The sequence below is a fragment of the Podarcis cretensis genome, assembly GCF_951804945.1.
Source record: "Podarcis cretensis genome assembly, chromosome: 8".
In the NCBI taxonomy this organism is placed as follows: domain Eukaryota; kingdom Metazoa; phylum Chordata; class Lepidosauria; order Squamata; family Lacertidae; genus Podarcis; species Podarcis cretensis.
In genome coordinates, this window is record NC_137177.1 from 27240529 (window position 1) to 27254925 (window position 14397).

At 44.1% G+C, this 14397-nt stretch overlaps 1 protein-coding gene across 6 annotated transcripts in view; it reads left to right on the forward strand.

The window, feature by feature from the left end:
• SESN2 (sestrin 2) overlaps window positions 1–14397 on the forward strand; it is a 59531-nt gene that overhangs the window by 29350 nt on the left and 15784 nt on the right. For 5 of the 6 annotated variants that reach the window (XM_079986077.1, XM_079986078.1, XM_079986079.1 and 2 more), the window contains exon 2: window positions 13171–13236. In XM_079986077.1, the coding sequence (XP_079842203.1) occupies window positions 13171–13236 (66 nt within the window). Of the gene's footprint in view, window positions 1–5979; window positions 6129–13170; window positions 13237–14397 lie in introns of those variants that run through there. The other variant, XM_079986082.1, reaches the window with a different exon arrangement.

Sequence of the window (14397 nt, forward strand, 5' to 3'; positions counted from 1 at the left end):
CCTGGTTTCTCTTAATTCCTGTTTGACAACTCCCAAGAAACCTTCATCTGGTCTGATGGGGCGTTCTGGAGAGCTCAGATGTGTACATGCCATTCTGTAACACGTTGATTAGCTTAATAAGGGTATTGCCCAAATGTGGATTTTGGAATAGAGCCTCTCTCTTCTGGAAAGTAAACTCACGACGCTGTTGTCATGTGTACAGTCGTCTGAGGATTGAGCTCTGGGGGTGGGAAGTTGTGCTAGTTTCAGGCAGAACAGAGGGCTGATCGACCTGATGTCTGTGACATCACAAAGTAGCTTTTTGCTGGAACAGTTTTTCAGTTTGGAAACAACAGATTGGGCAAAAATGTCAGGGGTCATATGAGTATGTGCACATAAGAATAATAGTTTAGAAGCCATGGGTAGGGAACCTATCCACCGCCCCCCAATGTTGGACTTTAGCTCCTATCAGGATTTTAAACCTTATGGGTTTAAGATTCTGGTTGCTGAAATCAACATTGAGCATTTCCCACCTTGGACATAATGGTGGGGATCTGTGGTTTAAAGAGAGCCTGAAGGGTCACATTGTGTAAGCTGGCACACCAGGGAGGAATGTGAAGGCCCAATACTGGTTCTTTGCTTACCAAGCCATTGTTTACCAAGCCAAGAATGTTATGTCTGCAATGGCCCACAGATTACTCGCTTGCCAGGTTATATATCCTGTTTTTCTAGCCAAATGCAAAACTGGAAGCACCTAGCTGTGTCACCCTGTGTAATTCCCTTATCTGTCAACAAGGAGGGATTCATAGGCCAAGGCTAACTTGAACCCGTGACCAGAGTGCTTTTGGGCCCATTGTAAGTACTGGTGAAATTACTGACCAGCACCCAATAGCACTTGTTGCAATTTTTGTGCTATCTTCATGGGCAGCACCACATAAAGGCATAGGCGACAGCAGTCAAGTCCCTTATATACCAGCAGAGGGTGCAGCTCTGAGCAAGAATGATGAATAGGCATAGAACAAATGGAACCTGGAACAAAACAGTTGCAGTGTGAAGTGCTTCTGTTCACAGTGTCAGCCAACCAGCATTGCCTTCTTTCAAGACCTTCAATTTCTGGTTTTCTTTTTTCCCTTTCTCCAGAAGGCAGTCAGCATTCTTTAGCCATTGAACATCCTCAGCCCCTATTGAGCTTTTTGGGGAAAGATGCTCCCTTAGTTACTTAGGGTATTTTTTGTGCTTCTGTAAACCTTGGCAAGTCTCCTGAGCCTTCTGAAAGCTTCCTTTAGTGAGTGAGTGGTGCCGTTTTGACTGCATAAGAGAAAGCAGCCGGCCTTGAACTTCGGAAACGGAACAATGGTGCAGGAGCTGAAATAACGTATTCAACTGCACAGATTTCAATTCTTACATTTCAGTCAATAAAATAACTGGGCTACATATACCGTATTTAAAGAGGTAGAAAGCTCTTTTGGAAAAAATACTCATCAAAGTGCAACTTACATGGTCCTTCGTTTGGGATGGTCTCATGCAGAAGTTCATGGGTTCAGTTCCCAGCATCTCCAAATAAGGCTGGGAAAGACTCTCGTCTAGAAACCTGAAGATCCACTGCCAGTGCCGATAGACAAGCCTGTGCCCTTCAAAATGTGTTGGCTACAACTTCCCATCAGCCACAGCTGGTGTAGACGATGTTGAGCTAGACTGACCCATGGAAAGATAGCTCTCTGGATCTGATTGAACTGTAGCTCTCATCATCCCTGATTCTTGATCCCTGCCAGCTAGGGTTGATGAACCCAGACCCTCTGAACCAGCCCTTCTCCATGGGCCCCACTGAATCTACCTCCTCACTGAAGCTGGTCTAGGGCTCTCTTGTCAGCAATCCTTCTTCCCTGGGAGCTCTGGGAATTATAGCTCTGTGGCAGGAATAAAGGTCTCCTCTAACAACTCTCAGCATCTTTAACAAACTGCCCTTAGGCCAAGATGGTGCTTAAGACTGCTATTCCAGCTTACCTTGGGACCAGTAAGAGACCTGCCATGGATCTATATTAGTTGCTGCTGGTCTGATGGGTAATTTTGCTGCTGTTTATGTGGCTAAGGTTTAATTTATTTAGTACTTGGTATCAGATTTTAAGATAAAGCCACCTTGTGGATTGTCAGGCGAGACGGATGGTTAATAGAAAGGTGGCAAAAGAATAAAATAAAACTGGGGATGTTGGGTCAACCTAAAGAGCCGTCTCAGCTGATTGGCTTTGGTTCTATAGGCTCCAACAGACTGAGCAGCCTCTTTGGCCTCCTGAGTTTATGACACTATAATAACCTTGTTTTGTTGCACGGCTTGTAATTTGCTTAACCTTTCCTGACTTGCTTATCAAGTATGCTCTTGCCAATTCCTGACTAAGCGTTGCGTCTCATCTCCTGCGGAGTCACCCTACCTAGTCAGCACGCTGGCTCTTGTTGGGTGACTTGGGTATCCGATACCGTCTCTTTCAGAGCGATAATGGAGCCACTTCCCAGGCTGAAATCCGCCAAGTTTAGGTGTCTGGTCGCCTGATGGCACCGTTGCCTGTGGGATCAGACAAATTGAGACAATCACCCTCTACTTCAGTCGAGATATTGTAGCCAGAGGAGGATGTTGATATGGTTAATTAGTTTTAATAAGCCTTAGTTATTATGGAGGACATGTTTTAATAAACCTAACCACCATTCCAAGATGCTTTATCATGCACTTTCTATGTTGGCATGTGCCGGGTATCTCAGCTGGGTTTTGGTGTGCCTGAGATTGAACAGCCTTGGACCAGTTGACGGTCAGGGCATTTATGGAAAAGCATGGAAGTTTTGTCTGCCTTTATAGTAGTATCTCATGTGTACTTTGGTGATGGGGATCAGTTACAATCTTCAATTTGCTTTAAATTTTAGACGGGAGAGTCAGCATTGCTTTTTCTCCAGCTTCACCTGAAATATTTGTTTCAGACTCTGAGGTGCTTCCATCTATAAGGTACCTGTAATATCCGGTACCTGGGTCCCCCCCCTTCTTTGCCTTATACATTTATTAGAATACCACATAAAAGTTCAAAACAGTTTGTATTAAAATTACAATCCCTATACAAACACGAAGTTAACACAGGAAAAAGTATATGAACTGGATCATTAAACTTGCTGCCAAATTATCACATAAGAATCTTGGAGAATAGGAAGGGTCCTGCTGAATCCAAGGCCAGCATCCTGTGCACTCACAGTGTCCAACAAGGTTTCTATGAGAAACTGCAAGCAGGACCTGAGTGCAAAAACCCTTTACCCTCCTGTGTTCCCAGCAGCTGGTATTTAGATGCATTACAGTGGTACCTCGGGTTACATACACTTCAGGTTACAGACTCCGCTAACCCAGAAATAGTACCTCGGGTTAAGAACTTTGCTTCAGGATGAGAACAGAAATCGTGCTCCGGTGGTGCAGCAACAGTGGGAGGCTCCATTAGCTAAAGTGGTGCTTCAGGTTAAGAACAGTTTCAGGTTAAGAACAGACCTCCGGAACGAATTAAGTACTTAACCTGAGGTACCACTGTACTGCCTCTGATCATGGAGACAGAGCAATAGCCATCATAGCCAGTAGCCACGAACTTGTACTCCTATGAATTTGTCTAATCCCCTTTTAAAACCATCCAAGTTGGTCGCCATTATTACCTCTTGTGGGACCGAGTTCCATAATTTGTCTATGCAGTGCCTGAAGAAGTGCTTTATTTCACCTGTCCTGAACCTTCCAACATCCAGCTTCATCTTGAATATACTGTTCTGTGTGTTTTCTGTGGGGTCGAGTGGGGAGTGAAGCATCTAGCAAAGGGCAAAGAGCAGGCTTTTCCATTCCCTGTAGCTACAGTGGAGGAATTGGAGCACTGTAGCAGAACACATGTTCTGTGCGCAAAAGTTCCCTGGTTCGATTCCCAGCATTTCCAGGCAGGTTTGATAAAAGACCGTTGTCTGAAAACTTAAGAGAGTTGGTACCAACTGGTGTAGACCACAGATAGACAACCTGTGGCCTGCTATGTTTCTCCCAATGAACATATCTTTGCAAGCAATGTTGTTTAATATTTATTACTAATTTATTTATTTATTAATCAAATTTATATACCACCCTTCACCCATAGATCTCAGGGTGGTTTGCAACCTAAAAATACAACATAAAAGATACAAAATACATAAAAAAATAAGAACCAAAACAAACCAATAATCTCCCACGACATATTTAAAAGGTGATTGGATGTTAATCGGTCAAAGGCTTGATTGTCAAGGATCATTTTCACCTGATGCCTAATGGTATATAGTGATGGACTATATGGAACTGGCGGAAATGACTGGCAGAATCCGAGACCAAAGTGAAGAGTCGGTGGAAGAAGATTGGAAAAAAAATAAAGTTTATTTACAGAAACATTGCAAAATTAAGGAATGTTACAAGGTTGTTGGAATGAAGTAATGTGGTTTTAGCAGAAATGATATAAAGGATTAGGTTAAAATTGATTTATTAATTGGTGAAAGACGAGAATTACAGTATATTAAGATAAATTATTAGGATAAAAACAAAGCTGGAAAGGATTTGCTGAAACATCTAACTGAACTAGAATACAAAAAAGGGAGGTGTGAGGAGGTCAAGGAAATAAGTAAAGGAAAGAAAGCTATGTAAAGGTTTGATCTGGTTTTTTTAATTGTTTGTTTGTATTTCTTATGTCTTTATTTTATTTTGTTTTGTTTTGTTTTTTATTGTTTCTCCTAGTATTTATTCAAATTTTAAAGATTACAATTTTAAAAATATATATATAGTGAAAGCGCCCTGGGGGGAGAGTATTCACAAAAGGGGAGCCACTGCAGAAAAGGCCTGTTCTCATGTTGCCGCCCTTCAGACTTGTCATGGAGGAGGCACATGGAGAAGGACCTCAGAGAATCATCTTAGGGTCGAGGTAGGTTCATGTGGAGACAAGTGGTTCTTGAGGTATTGCGGTCCTGAGCTGTTTACATTTACATTTTCAGGCAGATTTTCCAATAATATTCACATTTTTATTATTGGAGAACTGCGTTGCGAAATTTGGAGAAGTGTGGCTAGTTGCGTTTTGGTTTGCTTCTCATTTTGGGGAAGTCAAGATGAGGCAGCTTCTTGGTAAAATGTCAACTGAACATACTCCCGCCCCCATCATTCTATGAAACAAGGAAATTAGGAAGTGGGGGCATGGGGATGGGTAAAAAAAAGTGGTTGGTGGAGTTTTTAAATGGTTAACCAAAAATCATTTAATCAAGAAGTAAGGGGAAGCCTTAAACTACTCCTTTAAAGACAAGAGATAAAAACAGTCTTTGCATTGAGGGGGAGATGGTTGGCAGAACAGACAAGGAAGTGGAGGCACTAAGAACTGACTTGTTAAAAGTGTACAAAGTGATTTACAGATTCTTTTCTTATTATCACCACCCTGCTAGGTAGATCATTGCTGTAATCATTTTATTCTTCTCCTTTCACCTGCATTCATTCTAGATCATGGCCGTAGCCAGGATTTTTGTTGGAGGGGCAGGCCTTTTGTTGGGGACACAGAACCTCAGTTAATTATATATTTTTATTGATTTGGGGGGAGGGCAGCTGCCCCCTGCCCCCCTGGCTATGCCCATGTTCTAGAGTTTTATAAAGCCAATGTTGCCAGGCTTGAGTGAACAGACTGTGTAGGATTTATGCATGGGTTTTGTGTCTTAACAGAGAAGGTGGGGACATTTGGTACAACTGCTGTGCCAGTGGGAGGCTGGAGGATGAGATTAATCAGATCAAGAGGAGGTGGGTGGCAGAGGCAAGAATCCATAATCTGAGTATTCTCCTTTTGGGAGAACAATCCGTTTTGGCTGACTTGCCTGTTTCCCAAAGGAGTCCTCTGTTTCAGCTCTCCACCCTCTTGGTGGAAACAAGTTGCATCATAGGGAATTGGTCTGTGACGTGATGCATCTGTGGGCAGACACAAGACTATTTAGGGATGCAGTGTGTTAGAACAGGAAGCACAGAAGCTGCTGAGGATGGGAAGTGATCGGGCTTAAGTTCTGTCGTGAAGGCAGGCAAAAAGAAGCTACCCCACTTTTTTAATAAAGAGAGAGAGAGAGAGAGAGAGAGAGAGAGAGAGAGAGAGACCAAAATCAAGGTAGGTCAGTCTGACTTTTTGGTTGTAAGGAAATGAGAGTAAATAAATGTTGCTTGGCTGCTTGACATCAGAGATCCATGTTGAAAGGGGAGAGACCTTTTTTGTTTGGGTTGACAATCCACTTGCTTTGAGCTGGTCCACTGACTTACTGGGAACACTTGGGAGTAAATAGATTATATATAAGTTATCAACAGGAAATTCCTATCTGGAAGAATGGAGAAGCAGCAAAAGTTCAGCTCTTCAGTCTTTTCAGATCTGAGACTCTCCTATTAATCCTTACATGGGATACTCTTATAACTTCTGGTTTTATGTATCTGCCAAACTTGGCACCACTGGTCTTCAAGTGACTGAGAGCATGTGGATTAGTCCCTTGAAGTAACTACCTGGTAGCAATTTTCGAGCTTTTCAATTGCGAAAAATACCGTCTGTTGGCTTGCTGCGGGGATGGGGGTGGATGAGGCATGGTTGGGCTTGCTTTCACAGGTTTGTTTTTTTCCATGCAAAGGGATTCAGTACAAACAGCTCCTCGCTGATTGATTTATGTTTCAAGGCATCTATCCTATTGTTGAGAGAAAGTTAAATTTATCCAAGCCAAGCTTTGAAGCGAGTGCTTACATTATAAACTTCACAATCCAGTTCAGTGCTTTAATGCATTCGTTTCTTTTGTTTTCCATGGCTAAGACCTGTTTCCCTGTTTTTGCAATGGCCAAGGTTCGCTAGCAAATCATGCCATAGACTGACCTGCCAATCTTGGCTGGGTAATTGCCGTGTTTTTCTCTTCAGTGATGGGGAACCTGTAGCCCTCCAGATGTTGAACCACAACTCCCATAATTCCTGGCCATTGATCATGCTGGCTGAGACTGATGGGAGTTTTGGTTCAACACCATCCCAAAGCCACAGGCTCCCCATGCCGGCTCTGGCTAATATCCATGCTAGAAAACAATGGCTAATAGTAGTCACCTGTGTGCCAAAGCAATGAAACTTTGCCATACTGGAAGAACATGCTGTTTAAGAGACACAAATTAATTTAGCACAACTTGGCAAGATTTAATTTTTTCCATTGACAAAATGATGGTGCACATATACAGGAGCCAGACCAACATGCCTGTTTCTGGAACTGTCAGGAACCAGTGGATGAAGACCAACCATAGGCTAACCTGTAACAAAACAAAAATTTCCATGGTTTATTACCTAATCCAACTTGTCTCTTTGCACTCTCCAACATATACCCTCCTGTTTGCTAGATTTTTTGCTATTATGTGCAGACAGCTGTAGTGATCCTATGTTATTTAAGTTCTCTGTTGTTTTGCCATGTGTTCACTTTTTTGAGATATATATTAAAATAACACATATCCCTTCGCAAAATAAAAGTATTGAATTAGGATGGATGGAGAAAAGAGACCTGAAATCACACTTAAAACAATGGAAAGGAGGGCATTTTATTATTTGTGTTTTATTAGCTGTAGCTTTACACAAGTGTTTCAGAGTTACTTACAAGTAATAGTAAAATAAGCAACATATGAAAAACAAAATCATTAAAATGAAGGACAATATGAGGTAATCATATCATAAAAAATAAATTATCCCGCTAACATAGGTCTAACCACCACACACAGCCCCAAAAAGTGTGGAAGGGATGCCCCAACTGCTGCGAGGAAAAACAATAACCCACCAATACCTGAGAAAAAGAGGAATGGCTTTGCCTGGCACTGACAGTATGTCAGTTTTGGGAGCCAAGACTTCCTTCCTGGTGAGGGCATTCTATATATGCGGGGGCAGGCACTGTTGGGATGTCATGTTCCCTAGTCGCAACCCGCCAGACAGTTTTAAAAATGGAAGAAGGGCCACAGCCAGATGGGCGGGATATAAATAATATAATAATTATTATTCTCTCCTCCTTGACAATTGCATACCCCCAAACATTTCGGGAGGGCAATTCGGAACACACACACAGCACCCCAACACTGCTGCCACTCGCTCACTGCCCAACTGCTAGCCACCGCCTTGCCTTCACTTGTGTGGAACCAAAAGAGCGCGGAACCAAAAGACATGTGTCTTTTGCTTCCACACTCCTTTGGTCCCCATTGGCTGAAATCCCGAAAGTGCAGCACTGGCTTCCATAAGTACACTGGCTGTTCCATTTTTTGGTCCCGCACTCTGGTGTGAGCCAACTGTCTTGCGACCAAGAACATGTGTATTTGGGTCCCACGCTGTGGCACATTCAGAGCATGGGAGCCAAAACCCAGGATTTGGATCAGGGTGGCTTCTGTCAATCCAAGGTGTCACGCTCAAAACGGGACATTTGCGCTGTGTGCAATTGACCATGCTGGCTAGAGATGTGGAATTGACCATGCTGGCTTGGTTCATTGTTCCTCTTGTCAGTGAATTAATTATTAAAAAAAATAAAAAAATATTGATGGTTAGATGATCAGGGAAAGAAATAAGGTGAGTGGGACATAAATATAGCCTGTATTACTAATGACCACCTGTGATGATTTATATTGCACTTTTGAAGCTTTGTTTTATGGAAGCTCAAAGGATTACAAAATCTTGTGTTTCTTCTATGCTGTGATTGGCTGGCTCAAGTATCTGGCGACAAAAAAGGAGTCCAGTTTAGTTGCTGTTTGGCAATCTGAAGCGCCTCCAGCCGAGGCCTGACCTTCCTATTCTCCCTCCCCTTTCTCAGCTTTCTAACCCTCCCTTTATCAAAGCGCTGTGTGTGTGTGTGTGTGTGTGTGTGTGTGTGTGTGTGTCTGTCTCAGAGGTTGGAAAAAAAAGTCTGTCGAGTCAGCAGCTTTGGAGAGCTTTATATTTGAGCTGAGTTAGACTTGCTTGGTTAGGGTGTGTGCATGGTGGCGGCGGGGGGGGGGGGAGAGAAGGAAGAGTGGCAAAGGTTAGTTCACCAGTGTCTTGTGTGTGCCTCTGGATATAGGCTTCTGGCTCTTTCCATTTAAAAAAAAAAAGTGTCATTCCAGGGAGTCAGCATTTTTGGAGACTGAAATAAGGAAGCTTTTCTTTAACCCTTTATTTAGCCAGCTGCACAAGTGTAAATACTGGTTTGTGGGCTTCTTTTTTCTACTTGTTTGTATGTGTTCCTCGCTCGCTCGCTCGTTTTTTCAATGTTTAATGAAAGTCTAAAAAAGGGGGGGGGGAGTGGAATAAATAGCCCCGCTCACCCTCCAACCCACAGGCGACTTGTGTTCTCACGCTTGCAGAGAGCAGCGCTAGAACGGCCGTGACTTGATGGAGGGAACATCTAGGACAGTTTTGCTCACTGTTCGCTAACAAAATCACATTTTGCCCATGATGATCATGCACACAAAACAGCAGAAACCCATCCCTACATTCTGGTGAGAAGGGATGTAAGAAGGCAATACAGTGGTGCCTTGCAAGACAAAATTAATCCGTTCCGCGAGTCTCTTCGTCTTGCGGTTTTTTCGTCTTGCGAAGCACGGCTATTAGCGGATTAGCGCTATTAGCGGCTTAGCGGCTATTAGAGGCTTAGCGGCTTAGAAAAAGGGGGGGAGGGGAAAAACTCGCAAGACGTTTCGTCTTGCGAAGCAAGCCCATAGGGAAATTCGTCTTGCGAAGCACCTCAAAAGATGGAAAACTCTTTCGTCTAGCGAGTTTTTCGTCTTGCGAGGCATTCGTCTTCCGGGGCACCACTGTATACTTCTGTTCCGCCTTGGATGCATTGCGTGCTGCGCTGTTTCTGTTCTGCTGCAATTTGGCTTCCAACAAGAACTGCATTATTCATCTTCTTTTCCACTATGGTGAATTAATTACATAATCAGTTACATTAATCCGCACACAATGCAAATTGCAGGGGGCAATTTATCAAACATGTTTCATTGGTGGACTGAAGAATGACCACAGATAATATTTGTTGGATTGTTTAGCCTTCCAGACATGGGATGAATAAGGGAACACCAGCAATTTCTGCTCCCGTTTCCATTTTTGTTGAAGTTCTCTGGTATCCCTACTGATGTGCATACCTACATTTTCAAAAAGTAGTGTTCTGTTGCGTTTGTATATCTTATTTTTTATGTGCACTTTTAAAATAGAAAGGGATATGAAAAGGCCCAAATGGAAACTCTGAAGGATTTGACCAAAATAGTATTTTAAATAGGGCTCATCCAGACTTATGTTTGTCCTGAGCAAGTTGCATTTGGGAAAATTCACTTTTTGAGAAGTGTGTGTGTGTGTGTGTGTGTGTGTGTGTGTATTCCTACAGTCCTAAGGATTCTGGGGCTGCAAGTTTGATGGCAGAGAATCTGCCTTGCATGCAGAATGTCCCTAATTCAATCCCCGCTGAAAGAAACTGGTGCCTGAAATCCTGGGGAGCTGCTGCCTGCCAGTGTAGACAGCACTGAGGTAGACAGACCCGAGTGGTCTGCCTTGGCATAAGGTAGCTTCTTGTGTTCCTAAATCTGAGTTGCTTTTTTATTACTGAAACTCGTGTTGAGATTCCTGCACTGCAGGGCGTTGGACTAGATGACCCTTGGTCCCTTCCAACTCTACAGTTCTATGACTATAACTCTACAAATGCAATACAATACTTACGTAAAGAAAATATAATACTAGCACAAGAACAAACAATAAGGTAAAATACCAAACGTAAAGGATATAAAGTGGTGACATCTTAGCAACCTTCACTAGGGATCTTGCTACCTTTGAGTTTGTGGCCCACACCATAATATAGTGGAGGTTGTTTCTCCTTTTAAATTCATACCATCAGCTCTTCAGAAGGCTCCTTTATGCCATTCTTTGATCAGTTTTATCCATTTGCAAATCTGGCCTGCAGTGATGTTTGAAAGTACTTAACCCTCCAAAATGCAGGCTAATTCCTTATTACTTTCCTTCCTTGTGACAACACTGAATTTCTTTTTTTAAATTTCTAGAGTAAATAAGTAAAAGCGGCATTTAAAAAATACAATGAACTTCTGTGAGGTGATAGGAAAGAATGGACACCTGAAGAGGGTGTTAAATCACTACATTCTGCCTAAAGGGGCATCTTTTGCAGGCTTCCCCAACCTGGTGCCCACTAGATGTTGTTTGCCTACAACTTCTATTATCCCTAATCACAGGCCGTTCTGACTGGGGTTGATGGGAGATGGGGACCCACGACATCTGCAGGTCACCAGGAGAAGGCTGTTTTAAATCTCATGACTGGCTTTTGAAGACATGTTGGCCAATGTGTTGCTGCTTGTCCTTTCCCCCCTCCCTTTCTCTCTGCCTCCACACTCCCACCTTTGGTAACGTACGGGTTTTTTATTAAAAAAAAACACCTGAGTTTCTGCTGGCTCTAATTATATCTCTTAATTTTGTGGTGAACAGCTTGTTTGGTCTGACAGCCACATCAAAAGTAGATGATAAGCCCTCAGGGTTACTAACTTTGCATGTTATTGTTGGATGTAATTAACTTTTTTGAAAGCTCCAGCACAGCCAAGAAATGGGAAGATGTGGTTGCTGGTTGCCTATAGAGCAGTGTTCATCCTGAAATTGCCATGCATGGGGAAACATTTTAATAGGAGAGCCCTGGTGTGGTGCAGCGGCTAAGAGCCAGCCGGTTTCTAGTTCAACTCCTGACTCCGTCAAGAGCTCACTTAAGTAGCCTTTACTGGATTCCCTGCTCCATGTTCCTTCTGCATAATGGGGTGGATACAGGGCCTGAACTGCAGGGTTGTTTGAAAGATCACTGAGATAATCAAGCTGAAGCATTTTGACCTCTGGGGGTGGTGCTGAAAAGTCCTGTATAACTTCTGGGGGCCCATTTGCACTGTGCATTTAAAGCAGTATCAAAACCCCTATACCCCTCACAGCGATATGCTTTCCAGAGCAGGAATAGGAGTTTCCTAGAATCCACACGCTGTTGAAGGACAAATCCTTGTTCTTCTCCATATTCCAATGCTGCAGTCGCCAGGTTAGAAAGATGCACTCGCCAGTGGCGAGCTGGCAATTGCGTCTGTCGACCTTAGCTTTGGTCAGTGCATAGAGATAACTCCACTGGTAGCCAATCTCTCTTGCAAAATTTAGGGCACAATACTACTTTCCTCTGTGTTGTAGCGCATAAGCACTGCTTGCTCAGCTTTCCCTCTTCCGTACTGAGCCCAGCGGGGAGTGTAGGCCTAGCTCTCTGATATACACAGACCTCCCAGTCCTGTCTAGGAGTGCCAGAAAACTCTCCGCTCAGGTGGGCGGGGGGAGAGTGCTCGGAGGCCCTGCAGCACTAAGCTGTCTTCAGTTGACGCCTTCAACAAAACCCCCCTTAGCCATTGGCCTAAAGCATAGCAGAGAAGTGGCAGGTGGTGATCTGGGTTTGTCTGCCTTCTGTTTGTCTAGTCTTGGAATTCAGCAGGTGGCTCTTAGGATCAGCTGTCTAGATAAAAGTCTTCCAGCCTGCAGCTCTTCTTGCCCTGGCACCGCTGGTCTGTGGAGTGTGAGAGAGAAACTAGGTTACCAAACGCCTCCTGTCCTGGAGAGATCGTCTTGCTGATGCAAAGCTAGGCCCTCTGTTGCAGGGAGAGGGGACATCTCCCTGTAACGCTTTGGACCGTTTTCATCAGGTAGCAGAATTCCTGAGTCAAAAGCAAAGGGTGACCAGCTCCTCCTCCTTTAAGAGATATTGTCGCTTTCTTTTCTGAACGTGGGGGAGGTTGATGGAAATCCCCAAACTTCACACTGAGCTAACCAGTTCTGGGCAGGTCTTTTATCTGATGCAATTCCTCCGGGGCTATTGCTCCAAGCGGCTTTTGCAAGGAGGAGAGGTTGAGAAAAAGACATCTCATCCGCAGAGCCTAACTTGAAGTTTCCAGCAGCCTTTGCTCTCTAGGGTCTGGCGCACTCCCCACCCCCCACTCCTTTGTGCTTTCTTTCACTCTTGCCTTACTCTCCCCACCCCACCCTTCCTCCACCCCCAAACTGTGACGTACAGCCTCTGGCAATGGCTGTCCTCCCAGGGAAGAGGTAACTGGGTGGGGCAGAATCCCCTTTGATGTGCGTGTTGGTTCTTCTAAAAACAGCTGTTCCTTTCATTTTCCAGGACAGAGGAGTCAAAATCCCCCGGCAGTTGGGAAGAGGCCCCAGTTCCTTCATCCCGGTGGAAGAGGTAAGATGCACAGCTTGGAACTTCTTTTTCTCTCTCTGCCAGGCCAAGGAATCATCCTTCCTAGAGAGCACCTTGCAGTGATGGGGCTAGTTATTTTTGCATTTCTGGGGATGGATCTGGGGGGCGGAGAGGAGTCTGGGTGCTGGGAAGGTTAGCTCTAGCTGCTTACACATTGTGCATTTAAAACACATTCGTCCTCCCTACCTTGGGGCAGGAGTCCTGGGAACCATAGTTTATTCCTTGCAGTGCTACAGTTCCCAGCACCCTTAGCAAACAGGCTATGTACCTGAGATCTCTCATATGCACAAGAAAATAGCCGGCAAGCATTCAGCATCTAGTAGTCTTCAGGTGCTATAATATTAAAGAACTGAGTATCGATAAATAATAAATATTAGCAAAGGTTCAGTGTGCTTGCTGGCTACAAGCAGGAGAGCTGTTATTCAGGGTTCCTGCTGTTCCCACACTCAACATTCCATGGCTGAACATTCTCTATCTTCTTTGTGCCATATATAGGACTTCCCTTTGCTCTTTAGTTGTCCTCATCATTTCTTTTAACTCTGTAAACCTCAGGGTGGTCCTGAGCATGGGAATAGCTCTCTTGTTAGTCAGTGCCCCTGTTCTTTGCTTTCGTTTTTGAGGAAGCAGTACTTTAGAATGAGAGACTGTTTCAGCTAGGGGAACTGGAGCTGGGTTGGGGGGGCGTTGTTGGGTTGGCGGGGGGCAGAAACTTTAGTATTCCTTTCCATCCCCACCTCCCATCCATGTTAGGAAGGAACATGTGTATTCAGTGCTATTTCTCTAGAAAAAGAGGTGCCAGAACTCACCATGAACGCCTCTTATAATGGCAATGGCTCCCACCTGAGAGGTGCCAGAACTGAGTTCATGAACAGATCTAGAGAGACCTGGCTGGGCCCCAACACTGTTTTTTAAAAAACCTCAGGGTGGGTGGGACGAATTTCCTTTTGGGGGGGAAGAGGGGGCAGGAACACACACACGGTCTTGTGATCTCTAGTTACCACTGTTTTGAGCTCTACACACCACTGTCTCCAGCTTCTGTTTTATCTATTTATTGAGATAATTATAGACCATACTTCCATGACAATTAATCAAGGCAGCATTATGGTTAGAGTGTCGGACTAGGTCCTGGGAGACCAGGGCTCA